General features: G+C 53.4%; 1 protein-coding gene across 5 annotated transcripts in view; it reads right to left on the bottom strand.

The window, feature by feature from the left end:
- TTC7B (tetratricopeptide repeat domain 7B) overlaps window positions 1-17,926 on the bottom strand; it is a 245,701-nt gene that overhangs the window by 20,983 nt on the left and 206,792 nt on the right. For all 5 annotated transcript variants that reach the window (XM_036882090.2, XM_036882091.2, XM_036882094.2 and 2 more), the window contains one exon: window positions 11,209-11,411. In XM_036882090.2, the coding sequence (XP_036737985.2) occupies window positions 11,209-11,411 (203 nt within the window). The remainder of the gene's footprint in view (window positions 1-11,208; window positions 11,412-17,926) is intronic.

Here is a 17,926-nt window from a genome sequence, read left to right as displayed (position 1 = left end):
TGGAGCAATGCCTGACACAGAGCAGGTGCTCAAATACCAAGTCCTTTCCTGTTTTACAGCCTTTTGGGTGACTAGCTAGTGTTCTGAAAGGCTTATAAAGAAACAATACCTGCAAAGGTATTTTAAGAGACAGGTGTGACATAAATACCCAGCAGATGAGAAAAGGGAAGCGTGGCCAGGAGGGGAGGGAGGGAACCCATGGGAGCCCATGCCAGCCAGTGTGCCTGGTAGGAGGTGAGAGTGGCCAGTAACTGGGGGGGGAGAGGGAATCTGCTGCCAGGGCAGAGATGAGTTCAGAGTCCCAGGAGCCTCGGCAGAGGAACCCTCTAGCTAAGGAGCTCTCAGAGTGCTTTCTTAAAGCTCTTGGAAACCTAGAGCCTTCTGGAAACTGGGGCCCTAATTCAGTGGGGCTGAGAAGTAGTGGTGGGCTCCCAGGCTATGGTTCTGTTCTTTCCCCAGGAGGCTGCTGGGGCCCTGGGAAGGCACACTAGGGACAAGACCACCTCTGGACCCAGGCCAGTGCTCTCACCAAATGTCCCTTGGGGGGCTGCGGCATGCCTGCACCCCATTCCTCAGTCAGCAGTGCCCACTGGGTTGGGAAAGCAGGGCCCCAGGCAGGCTTCTGCTGGTCTGTGTGGGAAGAGGGGCCTGCCTTGGCACTAAGTCACGGCCTTCCCAGAGCCTGAGGGTTTGGGACTGGGTGATTTTTAGTATTTCGTCACTGGTAAATCTGTCCCTGCTTCTTCCTAAGCAAACCCTCACCCCTACCCTCTTAGCAACAGGGAGGGTGCCAAAGATTACCCTGGAAACTTCCCTGCTCCCGACTGGGCTCATAGACAGTGCCACACGGCTGATCTAGGCCCTGCAGAGACGGGCGCTACCCAGTGGCAGTGGGCGAAGCACCTCTAGGCAGCCCGGAGGCAAGTAGAGAGACCAAGACTTCACTCCAGCTGGGAGCAGGAGGGAAGGGAGGCCAGCTTGGCAGGTACAGGCAGAGACCTCCACTCATCCCCACCGGAGCAAGGCAGACAACCCTGGTCTCTGGGGCCAGGGTCTGCCCTGAAGGATTCAGAGAGGTGAGGTCTTTCACCCCACCCCCCACCCCAAGAAGGCAGGGCTATGATCCCATTTCATAGAAAGTGGGTGTGAAAACTTCAAAAGTGCCAGAGTCAGCATTCCTGGTTTGGGTCTGCCACTCTCTGCTCTGTGCCCTTGGCAAGTCTTTTCCTCTGCCTGGCCTCAGCTTCCCCATCTGTAAAAGGGGGTGCTTAGATTAGGAAATTTCATCAGCGTTCTAAAGCCTGCAACACTTTCAGTGCTCTGGGGAGTGTCAGGTTCAAAGCTCTCATCTGCTCTCTGCCCATTTCAGGCCCTCATCCTTCACGTTGGTGAAGAAAAGCTGCAAACAGCACTAGGAAGAGACGTCTCATGGGCTGTCCTTCTAGACCTTGGGGCTGAAGAGTTCTAAGCTCAATCCAGACAATACATAGGGTGCACCTGGCTCAGAGAGAGTCCTGGAACACTCAGTGGGGAGTCTGGGCCCAGCACCAAATGATGGGGAAGCAGTCTGGGCATGAGACGAGTTGGAGGCAGCCCAGGGGGCCCCAAACCCACTCTCCTGTGGTGGCAGCCACACCCTCTGGCCGAGTGCAGAGGTGGGCAGGGGTGAGGAATCTGATGGACAGCAGCAGGGCTGAGACCCAGGAGGCCTGAAATACGGAAGGAAGTTAGGAACGGCATCCGAGAACGTGGAGCAACCCAGGTAAGCGGGAACACGGATCAGGGAGCCTGGTCCAGACTGGGGAGCAGCGACCGTGACAGGGCAGGAAGGCAGTGGAAATGAAAAGCCAAATTGTAGTGGAATAATGGGGCAGAATTTCTAAGAATAAATGGTTTGGATAGAGTATGTCAGATTTTAAATAATTTTAGATCATAATTGCTAATGAGACACTGAACTGTATTGACTGTAATTAGTCATCTAAGACTCCAAAACAGAAGATAGAAATAAACATAGAATTTTTTCCTTAAGCTGCAGCAAAGGACGCCTAGTGACATGGCTTGTATTTCAGAGCCTGTATTGCATCTGCATTGCTTCTGGGCCTGTGGTTCCCATCCTCTGTGAAAGCAGGGCTGGCCTGATGCTCTACCTCCCCGGCCAGCCTGTGAAAATGCTGCAGTGGTAGGGAGGATACAAAAACCAAGCAGGAAAGGTCTGCAGAGATATCGCTGCACCAAAATGATGTGGTTTTTTGGGGGCTGGGGTGGGGGGAGGGCTTCTTGGGAGGGGTTGGCAAGAACAAGGGCCATAAGCCACACAGGAATCATGTGGGTGTAGAGCAGAAGTACCACGTCCCCAGGTGACACTTCTTTTGTTCCAAGGGGGATGCAGATGCCCAATAACCAGAAAAATGTTTTTAGCTAAAAAATATGCAGTTTCAAAAGATGTGAGGACATAGGTTTATGTCATAAAAAGCCTTCCAATTACCTGGTTCTTCTCTGAAATGATTTCCAATACCTTCCCCTACTGAAACGTCCCCTCCGCTGGGTCCGCACCTCTGACCCAGTGCGGCAGGCTCACTGTCACTGCTCCTACTGTCATCGCCAGCCCAAAGATGGGTGCTGGCACCACACAGGCCCAGCCACAGCAAGGCGGCCTCCCCGCCCCTGTGACAGCACAGATGTCTTGGTGCTGTGAAAACAAGGGAGCTGCTTCAGTCTGGGTGTAGGGCAGGAGCGGGGGCAACGGAAGAGGCTCCCTCAATCTGGGACCAAGATCAGAGGGAGTCATGCCCCGCACAGGACCCAGGCTCCCAGTCTTTGGAGGGAGCCATGTAAGAAGGCCGGAGGACGTGCCCCGAGTCACCACCAAGGGATGAGGGAGTGTCCTTGGGAACAGAGGACTCGGGGTGACCAGAAGAAGCCCCATGACAAATCATCTCACCCGAGGGAGTGGGGTTGGGGTGTCTGTTTTTTTCCAAACACTAAATGATATTTGTATGGCACACACGGGTGGGAGGACCAGAATCCTCTAGGTCGGCTGTGACAAGCTCCCTGCCTTTCCTGGCACTCCCGAGGGCTGGGGCTGTCCCTCTCTTGGCTGGAACAATGTCCCAGGTAACCACGGGACCCTGGCAGGGAGACTCTAAGGGGCAAGTGACGGGTGAGAGAGGCTGGGACCACAGGAAGGGGCTCTCTGGGTCTGCGCAGCCCAACCCCTTGGCACCTGCCATGTCCACGTGTCTGCCTCGGTGGCCCAGGCTACCCAAGGGTGGCCATTTAAGCCCCCGGCACCTGTCTCTGGGTCAGGCATTGGGGCTCGGCATCTAGTTTGGAGAGTGAGCTCCTCTGGGGAGGAGGGAGAGAGAGCACAATGGGCCCCAGGAAAGACAGGAATATTCATAAATCAGTGTTTCAGCTTTTGGCGTGGAACTAGGTCTCCCACAGGCATGGTCAGTGTGAACCAGCCTCTCAGAGGGCCACCTTCTGAACAGACCAAGAGGGCCTTGGAGCCCCAGCTACCGAATGCATTGGGCACGTGTGCCTCAGGCCTGGCCCGGCCTCGCCCCGGGCCTCTAGCCCTGCAGCACTGCCTGTGTGGACAGAGGGTGAGCAGCCGGGGACACACAGTCAGTCTGGGCAGACCCTGCAGACTCTAGCAGGGCCCCCTGGACGTTTCCCCAGCAGTCTCTGGTCTATGGGTGGTGACTACTATGCTCCCCAAATGGGGTGCAGGGTCTGACAAGGAAGAATGTGCTTGAGGACATCAGGACCGCATCTGAACGCAGGATGGGTGGTCAGTGCCTCCACCCAGAGCCCTCGAGCTGATGTTTGGCCCCTGTTGCAGGTCGGCCTGGGGACCTGGCTGTGCCAAGCTCACCTGGCAGGAGCCCTGCCTTGCAGCCCGACACATCCCCTGTGCGCTCCAGTCTGTAATATGTCTGGGCTGAGATCCCCTTGCACAGAAAGGTTCCATTAATTACCCCTGGCCTGGCCTCCATGCGAAACCATGTGGCCATATCCTCCATCCCACATTGACACCATTTCCTGCACCCTTTCAGGAGGCACCGTGCCAAGGTCAACCCACCAAACACTGAAGTCCTCTCCACAAAGAGTCAGCCTATTTAGAAACAGCATGTCCCAATGGTATCAGCTCAAAATCTAGCCAAGGGAAAGAGCACCCAGGCCTCTGGGGAGCTGCATTGGAAGGAGGAATAATGACATCTGTGAGTTCAAGGTCCCCTCACCCTCAAACCACCACCTCTGGTCTACAGAGGCCACTTGCCACCTCAGGCATGGCCTTTTCCCCACGGAGCTGACAGATCTGTGGACAAAGAGCTCCACACCGGCTTGGCAAGTGCTTCACGACAGGGAAGTCAAGGGGCTGCAGGCCCCTCTGTAGGAGGGGGTGGGGGTCAGGAAAGACTTCTCCCAAGTGGTGACAGCCAAGTCAAGCTCCATGACAGCCTGGCCCCTCCTGACGCCCAGGCCAGCCTATGGTGCCTGACCAGCCCCTGCCCTTCCGGTGGAGGGCTCACTCCCATCCCGGCCGTGGGGAGGGCCTGTGCATCCGGCCGGGTCCGCCTCCCCTCTGAGCCCAGCCAGGAGAGAGGCTTTCAGTCTCTGCTGGACAAGTGACGCCAGCCGGGCTCCACTCATTCCTACTCCTTTCCAGCCGAACAGCCTGGGCTATGGGCTCAACAGAAACAGTCAGAAAGTGATACTTAAAAGCAAAAGAATCATGCTTTTGGCCATTTGTGTGCCATGATATATTCTTATTTCAGTTCTTCCAATTGCTAAAATTTGGTAATGGTATTTCAGAAGGAAAGCCACACCCATGGTCAGATCATTTGGAAAGGAGATGCCTCACACACCGTCAAGTAGACATGGAGGGGCATCCACCGTTGGTGTGCCCCAGATGGCAGGGCATGCCAATAATACAGCTGGTGTTTACGGAGCTCTGGGCAGCCCGTGTTAACTCATTCCCCACATAGTAAGACCACCAGGGGCACTATACTACTACGATCCCTGCTTTATGAAGACAGCTGAGAAAATGGAAGTTAGGAAGATTAAAGAACTTACAAGGTTATACAGCTAGTAAGTGACAAAGTTGGGACTTGAACCCAGGCAGGCTGGCTCCAGCACCATGCTCTTCCATCCCTGAGCTGCCGTCATTCAAGCTGTAGGCTCTGAAATGAGTCTCCTAATGTCCAGCCTTAGTATTTTCCAGTCCTGGTTCTGCTCCTAAACTTGCCATATAACCTGGTGCAGGTCACCAAGAGCACTTTCTCTGTCACAGCCAAAAAGACATTCTCTGTTTCACCGCATACGGTGAGAACAAACCCATCGGATACGGCACAGAGGTTTTAAATTTCCTTGTAGAAGTTAAGGTTATATTCATGCCAAATATTAATTCTGGAAAAGCCCTCAAGCTGTTAAAGGAGCTGAAATGCAGTGTATATCATTAAAAGAAGGGAGAGAAGGCGGAATGAAGAACAAAGGCCAAAACATCCAAGAACGCACTGCTTTTTTCTTTGCACTGTTAGTTTGAATCCCAATTTCAGGAAGTAAAGATATTAGAGAAATTAAGGCTTGTACACTTTTCCAAGAGCCCTACCAACAAGCACAAAGATGCACAGGAAAGGTGGACATCAAATATTTCATAAGTCCTTCTTCAAGGAAAAAAATTGTTCTCAATTTTAAAAGCACTTTTTTTAATCCTGAAAGAAAATACAGCATAATTAATAGATGAAAGAGCTTTCTCATAGACGATGGTAGTTTTGTTTCCTGCCAATCATTCTATGTACAGAAAGAAAATTAATACTTTGGATGAAAGAGATCCATTTCTAAAGATCAGCCCTTGAAAGACGAAGGTTATCTCGACTGTATTTCATTAGCTTAACTGTACCTGAGTCTTACCCAGAGAAATAGAGGGATCAAAGGCCCCCTGACTCTTCAAGACTGGTTTTCTCCAAAGGGAAAAGTGGAGATGTGCCAGTGTGAAACTGTGCCCTGTGTGTCTGTGCCCTGGGACCCTCTTGGGCCCATCCCCCCCTTACTAGACTGATGGATAAATCAGACACATAGTGCAGCTGCCAATCTCCAAAGTAACCCTGAGAAGTTCACCAACTTTAGCTGTGTCTTTCCCCCAACAGAGGCAGATTGGAAAACATGCTTCTTACTAATAAGATATGAAACACAAGCAATTTTCCCCAAATCTCATTGAACAGACCGACATTTTAGAAGATGGGAGAGAAAGAAAAACACCCAAGTCTCATCATTTCGCAGAGCAAGCTGCTTTCAGTAAGCAAGAGCTCCCCTCTTTCACCAGCCCCTGAGTCAAACCCTCTCTGCCATCCTCCCAGCTTAGCGTGCATAAGGGGAAGGAGCATTTTCCCCACAGCAAAGACAAGTCAGCTGGAAGGCAGTTTAAAGAAGGCTCCAACTTCAGGGCCCCTTTGAACTTCAGAAGCACCTCTTCTCTGAGTAATGTTGTTAGTCAGCCTTGATGCGATGAATACTTTTGGATCAACCTTTAGAGGTGTTAAAACAACTCAGAACGCGGTTAACACTCCCTGAGACACATCCCGCTGCACTGTGCAGGTGATGTCCTCCTTCCAGGCCTGTCAGCTTGGCGGGCCTTTGGGTTCTTCATGATAAAATGCACATTTCAGACAGCTCAGCCATTCCCTCTGCCAGCCTTCCCTACACATGTACTCTCTGCGGACACACCTGCAATGCTGCCTCTGAAGTTTTATCATGCAATGTCACTCCAGACTTCTGATGTTTCAGAAAACGTAAGATTATGGAGAAAACTCTCAAATGTCCAGAAGCCATCTTGATCAAACTGGGGGGTGTTCATGTCTTACAGCCCACCCACGGAAGACAAGCATGCGCTTTTGGGCCCGTCGTGCCCCTAATAGAAGGCTTATTCTGTTAGCAGACTGACCCCTTAATGGGAACTTGAAAACTGCCTGCCCACTGAGCAGGCACCCCTTCCAGCCCTGTTGGGGTGTCATGTCCACACTGCAGCCCAGCACCCAGGATCCCAGAGCAGCCGGCTGGCCAGCGCTAACCCACCGCCTCCCAGTCATCCTCCCCTTTGTGTGGGGAGCTCCACCAAAGGTCTGTCACCACTACTTCCTGTGGCAGAGAGGGTGGCTGCCCCTTTCTAGGCCCCCAGCCTCGTTGTGAGAACTGCAATGGCGGCGGGGCTGGCTCTCTCTCAGCGGCTGCTCCGGGGTAGCCCTGTCTCCTCGCTGGCCCCTCCGCACGCTCCTCCGGGCCCAGTCCCTCCCCAGCTCACGGGCCTCTCCAGGCTCCTCGGGCATGCCTACCTCCCTCCCGCCACATGCTGCCCACTCCACTAGCCCCGGGCCACCTGAAACTAGCTCCTGTTCCACACCTGTCCTCACCCTGTCAGGTGGATCACAGGGAGACCTGAGCAGCCTGCTGCTGTGCTCTGGGATAATTCGTTTCTTGGCAATACTGCCCCTCCTCGCCTTACCCACTGCCCTCCACGTAACCCTCTTGGCTCCCTATCTCCTGAAAGCTCGTCTTCCTTTCTTACCCTTCAGTCCTGCACGTTGCCCTCTGAGGCCCAGGCTGACCTTGTTAGAGGGCATGCGGGTGTCACTGTCGGCAGAGCCTGTCCCATGTCCTGGTAATTTGGGCCACGGCCGCCCGGAGTCTCTCCCTATCCTTGGCCTGGGCACTGTCACCCCAGGATGCCATCCCTCTGCCCTCAGGCCACTGTGAGCCCCATTTCCTTCCTCTCCCCCTACTCCAGATCACAGAATAGCTGGTGTGGAGAAGGTTGCTCTATGCTTCATTAGTTCATTTTGGGTACCGGGAGCAAAAGGCTTTTTCACATAGCATACAGAGGCATGTAGATGTATACACTCAAGCAAAAATGATAGGAAAAGAGGCCTTGAGGTTTTCTGGAAGAAGTCTGATCACTCCATGAATTCCTCTCCCTGTCAGGCCGTCTCCCTTTGGCCCGCCGCTCCCTTCACACCCGCCCGCAGTCAGCTCCGCCTCCCTTGGCTTGTGCCAACTCATTATTAATATTAAACACATCATTTCTCTTCTACCTCCTGTCTGTACATGAATTCAAACACATATAAGAAGGCTAAAACTATTAGAAATATAATAAGTTAAACCTGGTGAAAATTGACATATCTCTTGTCAGACTGACTTTCTATTAGCTTTAATGAATACCGTCTGCCCCCAAGTCATTATTGCTTTTTAACAATATTAATGTTTTCACTTCTGCTTATATCACACCTCTCCTCCAAGCTGGGTCAGGCGATCTGGCACATGCTACTGCTGACAACCCCTGGAAGTTAACCAATAATGGCTCTTCACAGAACCAGCACGAGGTCCTGACTGGTTCTCTGCAGTCACCAGTCACCTGTCTGCACCTGTAACAATGTGGCTTCCCTCCTTCAACGCAGCTTGTCCATTGGTCCCTTCAGCTCCTCTCCTTTCCCCTGAGCATCAGTGCTGGTACCTGCACCTGTCCATCCTCTGGGTTTCCTGCAATGGGAACCTCTGTGCTTGGTTCTTTGATAGTCTCCGGTGCTCATGTTCTTCAAATTCCTTCTAGTCTTGGCCTTCTGGGCCTCACTCTGGCTTGCACCATCACGTGCACACCCCTCTCCCTGGGTGCCAGGCAACTGTCAACATTCATTTCTGTTCCCACCTCCCTTTGCCACATAAGTCTAGTGCCCCTGGCTTTTCCTGGGACTCAACCTGGTAGAAAGACAGCTTCTGATCTGTTGACCCTTTCCCCTTAACTTAGGAGACTGCAAACCAGTCTGGTTTCCATGAGGGGAGAGGCAAGACCTTGTGTGACTCGGTAAGAGGCTTTAGTTCTGGGTATAATTTGTGTCTGGTGCTAATATTATCCCATTCATACAACTGAGGAAACTGAGGCACAAAGAGGCTGAGTAATTTGCCCAAGATCCCAAAGCTAATGGGTGACAGCACTAGGCTTCTAATCCAGGTCAAGCTGGACTGGAGCCTCATTTTGGGCCTTTGGCGTGTCTGGAAACAAAGCTTTCCTGCACAGCTTGGGGAGCGAGGCAGGAGAGGGCTGTGGTGTGTCAGGGCTGAGGGCCGGGGGCCTGGGGCTGCCCGTCCACAGGCATCAGGAGCCCCAGCAGTGCCAGTAGAGGGGGACCTGCCCTTGGCTGCAGTGGAACTGTGGGGTGTGGGCTGGACTGCGGGGGGCCAAGGTGCTTCACTCACAAGGTCACCAAGAAGGGACCATCCCAGTGGCACTTTGGGAGTCACACTGACCACACTGGGCAATTTTGTACAGCAAGAATCTAATCTGCTTGGCATTTGTAGGCTTGTTGGTCTCCACCTGCATCGGGTCTGGATAGTTTTTGAATATATCGGGTTGCACTGAGAAAGGTCTCGAGAGTTTATTATTATTACTATTTCCTACTGGAAAGGAAGGCTCAGGTATTGCCCCCGAGCCCGCGTGTTGGGCCCACAGCCGCTCCTTCCAAGGGGAAAGCACCTGGCGTTTGTCAGGGAGCTCAGGTGTCCTGAAAAGCTCCAAAGGTGAAACAGAAAACTCTCCCAGTGCGATTTTCCTATTTGATCTTTCATCTCATGTGTTCCCCTAGGGGATGAATAAGAAATACTTCTCTGAATAATTCATAGGCTGCAAGGTAGAAACATGCTGCCTCTTTTTAATAAAAAGGCCGGATACATGGTGTTGATTATACCTCTTCTGTGATGCTCTAGCAAAAGTGTGGAGATCTGAGAAGCTTTTTGCAAATTCCTCTTACAATGGTGAGACAAAAATTAAAAGCCATGTAATATTTTTAATCAAACAGACTAATGTTTCGATAATACATAAAATTATTTATAAAGCTGTATGGAGCTACAAAATGCTCATAAAGGGAAGTTGAAAAAAAAATAAGTAGCTGTAATTATAATAAGGTCTGATTTATTTTTAAAATGGAAAACCAGTAGTTAGTTATTTTTAAAACTGCTCAGCCCCTTCTACATTTTGCAATGTTAGTAGAGAAATGGCAAGAGAATGCAGGCTTTGGGATCCTTTGGAGAACATCTGCCTTATGAGGTATGAAACCACATCCTCTTAGCATGGGATGGAAACTCACAGCCTATCGAGTCGAATGTTTTCATTTTACAGGAGGGAAACTGAAGTAAGCTTATGGACTTTTCCCAAAGTTACAGAGCGAGCAAGTGACCCTGCTGAGGCCAGAACTCTGCCCCCAGACTCCTTGTTCAGTGCTCAGCCCTCATTTCACATCCCACTGATTACGGAAGCTGGGCTCCCAAGAGCCACACACACTAAGGGCATCTCAGCTCTTTCCAGGGCTTTTCTTTCCTGTGGTTCATTACATCAGAGATCTCCAACCACTAAGTCTGGAACGAAAACTCAGAACCCCAGCCTGGGCTGCAGGCACTGGGAAAGCAGTGTGCTGTCCGCCAGCTCCTCAGACCTTGTCCGCTCTGCGTTCCGACGTGGACGCGCAGGAGAACAGCAGACTGACAGCTTTGTGGGGCAGCTGTGCCTGAATGTGTCCTTAGCAAATGAGAACCCTCCAGATTGACCAAAACAGAAACCGAGGGAGGGAGAGGAGCCGGGCAACCCCAGGCTCTGGCCCAGGCATCCAAATGAGGGGCGTGCGCGCTTCTGGAGAGCCACCACACCCACACGGCAGTGTGGGAACTGGGTGACTTACCTGGGTCCTCTCGGTGCAACAGGGCCCCCTCCTCTCCTCTGGTGGGATGCCCTACGGGCCAGTGGCCTCACAGAGAAGCTGGAGTCTCCAGCTCCCCCGAGGTAAGAGTCCCCCAGTTTGTAAAACTCTGACTTCAGTATTGAAGTCTCCCTGGGGTGTGGATACGCCCCAAGGTGGCAGCTACAGTGGCTCAGAGACCAAGATGAGGAACAGTGCCCAGGAGACCACTGACTCAAACTCTCCCTCACACCAAACAGGACGCTGGGTAGGCCTCCTGGGGCTGTGCCCTGCCACCTCCTAGGGCCTCCACCACACAAATTACAACAGGAAAGGCGCCACTGGCTTTGTGCAACGTGACAGCCTGGCAGGCTAACCCATCTGGCCTGTGGAACCAGAAGGAGGCTTAAAGGTCATAAGCTCCCTGCTGCTCCCACAGGGAGCCCCAAAGCAAGAGTGGGGATCCCTGCCTGGCTCTCAGACTCACCAGTCGCTGCATGCTCTTCACATGGGTGGGACTGATGGATAAGGCCTCTTCATACCACCGCCGGGCTTCGTCGATGTTTCCCCGGAGCTCAGCAACCTGGCCACGCATGTACAGGACGTTGTGGGACATTGGGAAGAGGTTGGCAGCTTCCTGGGTACAGGCTGTGGCTTCTGCAGGCTTCCCGATGCCAATGTAGACCTCAGCTGTGGGGAGGAGAGTGGAAGACAGATGCTTTCCTGGGTCACTGCCCTGCAAACAGCTACGACCCTGGTTGGGCGCATGTACATTCCCCCCACGGGAGTCTGTCAGGGGTCCATCTGGAATAGACAGGGCCCAGAGCCAGCCATCCTTCCCCCTGAGTGCAAACAGCTGCTGGCTCAGCCCTTCCCACCCACTGTCACACAGCGGCTGGGGTCACTCTTGCTGGGGAGCCATGGAGGGTACATATGTGGCCACCCAGGAGGCGGAATGAGGCCTGCCTGGCCCTGTCCACAAGGACACCCACCCTCAGGGCCCACCTGGAGCACCCTGGCACCTGGGACACCTGCCCTCAGCTCTGACACCACAGAGAAAGGGCTGGAATGAGCCCAAGGACAAGCAAACCTTCTGGGGCAGCGTTTCCTGATGCCGAAACATGTGGCAAGGGCAGCAGGCTGTGGCTTCCATGCTTATAAGCACAAAATAAAATGGCTGTTCCATCAACCCTACCCTCTGAACAGGGAAAGTTCCAGCACTCTGGGGACCATTAACCGTATAACATCGACAGAGCCCTTTGACAAGCCAAGCTGTCCCTTTCAAAAGAGCAGAAAAATGACCTTTGCTCCAAACTCAGGCCTCAGTTCTCTCACATGGCAAGTCCCAAACTGCTCTGCAGCCCTGGCCTCCCTGAAAGAGCCCTTGTGCATGTCCCAGGGCCCCCTGTCTGTCTCTGAGGCCCTCAAGCGCCCTCTGCTCCTGAGGGCCCCGTGACCACGGCAGCCCCACCTTCCCAGTGCTGGGACTCCTCTCCCGCCTCCTCGGCCGCATCTGCCCAGTGCTGCCGGAGCCCTGCTAGGCGGCTGCTGGGCTCTGGGCCCCGGGCCCTTCTCCTGCCTCCAGGGCAGCCCCTCCTTATCTGTTCCTGCCTGGCCACCAGCCTCTGTGCCTCAGTCAGTACATTTGTGCCCATATGTCCTAGGTACATATATGTTAATATATCATGTATCATATGAGGCAAACAAAGCAGAAATGGTAGAACACAATACAAAAGACAGGAAAGTTTTACTCTTTCCCTTGGTACCTCACGAGTTGTCTCCTGGAGGCCACCATGGAACCCGCCTTGATGGCACAGGCCTCCTCCAAGCCCCCTCACCTTCTGGCTGCCCGCAGTGCCTCTCTGACCCAAGCAGCTGCTGCTAGATCAGCCTGTGAGGCAAAGCTCCTGATGGGTCACCTGCCTGCCACCAAACACTCCTTCTTGATGTCTTTCGACTTCTGTTTGCCCCTCAGACAGCCCCCTATAGAGGCCTTCCTGACCATCCCAATTAAAATCTCTGCTTTCCACCCTGAGCACAGCCCGGTTCCCTCCTGGCCTTCTTTCCCTAATGAACTGACAGGCTTACCTCATTCCTCACGTACTGTCTGTGTGACCCCCTAGAACGTGAGCCATAAGCCACCTGAGGGCAGGGACTGTACTCACTGCTGTGCCCCCAGAGACTAGAACAGTGCCTGTCACGGTCGGAGCTCAGGAAATGGGTGCTAAATGCAGAAATGAGTAAAAGGCAACACTACCAGTAACAGTAGGGAACACGCACGGCACATGGGCCTTGTGCCAGGACGTGCTCCAATTTCTCCTTTTATCTGTACATAGGTTCATCCCACAGGTACTAGTTTATCCTCATTGTACAGATAAAGAAACTGAGGCACAAAGGGGCTGATTTGTCTAAGATCCCAGGGCAAGTTAGACACAGAGCCTGGCTCAAAGCCTGTGCCCTTGGCTTCTACAGAGAACAGTAACTCCCCTGCCCAGTAACAAGCACCAGGTGCTCTGCCTGGCATTTGGGGCGCTTGGGTTGAGGCTGCACTGCTCCTACTGCTTCCTGCACACTGGCTCTACCAGGGTAAGACTGCCGTTCCCATTTGTTCATTCTCTTGCCTTGGCTGGTCACCCCCTCAGACCCTGTCAAGGCCTGGCTTGCTTGCTGCCACCTCTGGAAGCAATCTCTGACCCCTTAGCTGAGAGGGCAGCCCTGCCTTTGCACCCGATGCCTGTGTCTCTGGGCGTGTCTTTGTAAGGCCCACGGGTGTGCTCAGGACCGCAAGCGCGGCTGTGGGTCCGTCTTTCTATCTGCCCACCTCCAGCTTCCAGGACAGAGCCTGGGCAAGGGCAGGCTGCTGTCAGTGTTGATGCTGCTGGCATTTTGCCCTCAGCCAGGCTGGATGGCCCCTCTTCTGAAGCACCCCCACTTCCCTGATCATATTCATTCCGGTTACTGACTCCTCGGGCCCCGATGGAGCCCTTGAGAAAGCAGGCCTTGCCAGGGCACAGAAGCCCCTGCACCTCCAGTCTGTTCTTCTGTCTGTCAGTCCTGTCCTCTCCTTGGAGTATAGAGATGAAGGGCTGGCCCGGGGACCTGTCGGGAGGGCCTGAGGGCCTGTCAGGCATGCAAACTTGGACAATTCAAAGACAACTGAGCCCTATGGGGGCATCACTGGCACTGTGCCCACCTCACGTCCTCCAGAGATTCAGCTCACCAGGTACTTCTGAGCACTTACTACACACGGGGGCTCCATGGAAACAAAGACAACATGTACTGTCCTTCGGTTTGGGCCCAGACAAAGGGCGCCCCTCCTGGGAGACACACCCTCCTAATGACTGCAGGGCTGTCCAATGTCTTTCAGTAACATAATTCCCTCTAAGCTCTTGCCAGAGTCGGACGGGTGCCCACTGTGGTCTTGGGTTACCCGAGCGTGGCAGTAATTCAGGAGAGCTGTACAGAACGTCCCTCTCACTGTACACTTGGCTTCTGACTTGCTTCCATTTTGGGGGTGAGCTTATATACATTTCCAAGATCCCCAGGGCCTAGATCTGTCTCTGGGTGAGACTCACTGGGCCTCTCCCATCTACATCTCTGGGGGAAAAAGGCCAACCTGGGAGGAGGGCCTGACTGCTTCCAGAATTTTTATAATAAGAATCACGGTGGGAGGAGCCTTAGACACCAACATGACAATGTACATGCAAGTCCTGTTCCGTGAGGGCCTCTGGGAGATGGTCTGAGCCCGAGCCCCTGGGCTCACATGAGGCCGACTGTGTCTTCATGGCCTAGGTCTGGTGCTGTCATTCCCTGCAGGGGGTGAGCAAATGGAAGACAGACTAAGCTGAGTCATGACCACAAAGGTGGGGGAAAGAAGTCAGACCTCCAAGGGCTTCTTTTCAGGGCACAGAAGTTGTAGGAGGAAACCCATCTCTCTGGTAAGTCCTGTGCTCCTGGGGTAGATGGAACAAACACATGGCCTCAGCTGTTCCCAAATCTGTCCATTTTAAGCTCAAATGGAAGGACACAGGGCAAAATGTTCTGCACTGATTTTCAAGCCACTTTCCCCAGTGGAGCCTCTTTTTTCCAGAGATCTTAGCAATGGGCAGCCTGCTTCTCTCATGGCTTGGTTCCTTTGGGGCCTCTGAAGCACTGCTGGGGACTCCAGGGCTCTAGGGCACCCAGCCTGTAAGCCAGTGTCCCGAGAACATGGAGGATTCGGGGCCTGGACCTTGTGTGCCGACTTGGGCAAGGTAGGCAACTTCTCTGGGTCTGTCCACCTGTCAGATGACACATCTCTCCTGTGCAGTGGTGAGGACCCATGGAGGTGGCGGAGGCCTGGAGCCTCCAAGAGGGAGCTGCAAATGGTGAGGGCAATGCTTAGCCAAGCCCTGCCCTGTTCGAGACTAAGGAAACTAAGGCACGAGGAGGTAGAACGATCAGCACATTTGGGCGGTGCAGAGCCAGCCTTTCCCTTTTACCACGGCTCCTTTGAGACAAGGTCTGAGAACAGTCATTCCCCCTTTATGGGGAAATCACATCCTAACAGAACATACAGTTTTAGGCTCCAGGATGAAACCTTAGTGGTGGGATTTCTGACATCAATCAAGTCATCTGATTGGGTTAGTGGAGGAAGAGGAAAAGAGTCACGAGGCTTCCCCAGATCCCTGAACTTCCCAGAGCGGCCTTCATGCCAGGTGTACAGTTGGCCCCCGGAATGCAAGAGGCCATGTGGGTAATTAGTATGAGCCTGTGCTGCTTGCAAAGTCTGCCTTCCTGGGAGTCCACAGCTCAAACAAGGACCAATGTCTTCCTGGAGGAGTTTCACAAATGTCCATCTCTGATCCCAGAGGGTAGCAACTCCCTCCTTTGTGTTCCCATGGCACCTTCTAGAACCTCTATCATCTCCTTGATCACATCACCTTTCTAGGGGACCTGCCTTCTTTGCCCCTTGTTTCTATCAGGAGCTCATCTGCTGCAGCCCCGAGCCTGGCCCCTCCCCCAACCCTCTCCCAGGTCCTGTCTCACGGCTGCGTTTGGGAGACTTGGGTTTGCCCATGGGGCTTTTCAGGGCCCTCTTGTCCAGCGCCTTGCACCTGGGATGCTTGCATTCTTGCTTTGCTCTGGCATGCATGTCACTGAGCTATACCCTTGCAACAGGGAGGTCAGCAGTTGGGGATGGGTGATTCAACACAGCAGTGCTGCACTGGGGAGCCAACTGAGACCAGAAGGCCACATTCCCCAATTCCAGCCCCCTAGTAACGAGTGGAGCTGGGAGCTTGACCTCCATCTGTGCCCCTGCTCCTTCTATTTCTTAACTGTTCCAGAACTCAGGAGGTAGAGAGAGGAGTACTGTTCAGACTTCTTTCCGGAATAGGATCAGTGCTGTTTTTCCCACTGAACTGTGACCCACTCCCAGCCAGTCATCTCGGCCTGGCTTAGCACAGGCTCTAGCATGCAGGAGACGTCAAGCCAAGTCTGGAGATTCACGAATGCTGGATGACGGTCAGAGGGCAACCATTTCTGCGGCCCAGGTCAATGAAGAAAGCCAAAGGTCAGAGAAGCAACAGCAAATGAAGTTTCCCTGTCCCTTTCACCAAGGGCTAAACTCAAGTTAAAAACGTAAGTGAACAAGGGGCCTTGCGAGCTTAGGAAGATACAGGAGCCTGCACTGAAGGCACAGCGACACAGAGCAGCGCCGGCTCCAGAGCCCGTGGGCTCCCGATAGGAACTCACTTTGCCGCAGGCCTGGCTCTGAGAGGTCACTCTGACAAGGGCACGGGACAGATTCTGTCCTGGTCGCTGGCAGCTGACAGCCTGCCACCAAAGGTAGAGAGCACAGAGGAAGCTCTGATTGCCCTCTTTGGAATCCCTTGGTTTGTGCTTGTCATTACTACGAAAAATGCTGGGAATAAAATCCGCCTCCCTTCCCCTAACCGCAAACCTTCACTGGGTCCCTGTTGTGGGTGTATGTAACCCAGATGTTTTTACCTGTGGTGCGTTACCTTTCCACCTCTCCCTTTCCCCCCGTTCAATTTGAGGGCTTACAGCCACACCTCTGCTTGTGCTGTACCTTCTACTCAAACAGCGTTCCCTGAATCTCCATCTGTCAAAGGCCCGCTTCTCCTCAGTCTAGGCTCCACCAAGCCCACCCTGCACATGATTTCCCAGGGGTAACCACCTCTCGCACTCTGGTTCTTCTGCCGTCCCGTAAGTGTGTTCTGCCTCGTACTACGGCGACCTGTGTGGGAGCTGGTTTTCTTACTAGATGCCGTGCTTCTGGAGGGCCAGGATCAAGTCTGCTCCACTTTGCATTGCACCATGTCCCCTGCACGACTCTGCCTTGCACAGAGCGCCTTCTGAAATAGTTTGCTGACCCAAACTAGATGTGATGTGAAAGGGCTAAACTGTACTGGGAAGAGATGCTCCTGACTGGGGGACTTGGCAGCAAATGCACCCACAATCCCGCACAGGTCAGTTTCCTCAGGCATTCATTCATTCCTCTAATGCTTGCCAAGGACCTGCTTCATGGCAGCTTCAAGGCTGAGAACTGGCTCACAATATGCCTGCCCTGGGCTCAGGATTGTGCAAAGGCACTAGGCAGAGCAGGTCTGCAATCTAGCCTGTAGTCCACTGGCAGGCTGTGTGCCTGGCACAGGGCTGTGCCTGTCCAGAGGAAACCCTTTTCTTCTCACAAAGGTGCCTTAGGGAGTCAAGCCTGCTCCCTGGGGGTCTGTCTACCCAGAGGGAACACCTCTTTTGAAACTGACACAAAGGAGCAGTATATCTCAGAGGCAGCCCAAGGGCTGTACCTAGTGTGGGTGCTGTCCGAGCTTCCATTCCCCCTGCGGGCTGGCAGTGAGGGAGCAACAGACTCATGCACCATCAGGAACTCCCCAGTCTGAGGTCTGGCCTGCAGGCAGGGAGGTAGGCTAGTAGATGCCCTGACCCCTCAAAACTATTTCCTTTACCCTAAACACTGCTTCCCTAAAAGGGGGTGACTTGTGCTTGGGAAACAAATCTTAGCAACTTAGTTCTGGGACAGCCCAGCCCACTGTGGGCAGAGGAGTCCCTGGGGTGGGCAGGCGCCTCTGCTCAGAGCAGCAGGTGTTCCCTGAGCACCCCTCCAGTGTTTCCACAAATTCCTTCTTTCATGCAAAAATCAGCACAAGGGCCAAAGAAGAAAGGGGTCATGTGTCCTGCTG

The sequence above is a fragment of the Manis pentadactyla genome, chromosome 11, assembly GCF_030020395.1.
Source record: "Manis pentadactyla isolate mManPen7 chromosome 11, mManPen7.hap1, whole genome shotgun sequence".
Lineage (NCBI taxonomy): Eukaryota > Metazoa > Chordata > Mammalia > Pholidota > Manidae > Manis > Manis pentadactyla.
This window is presented reverse-complemented; position numbering and strand designations above follow the sequence as displayed.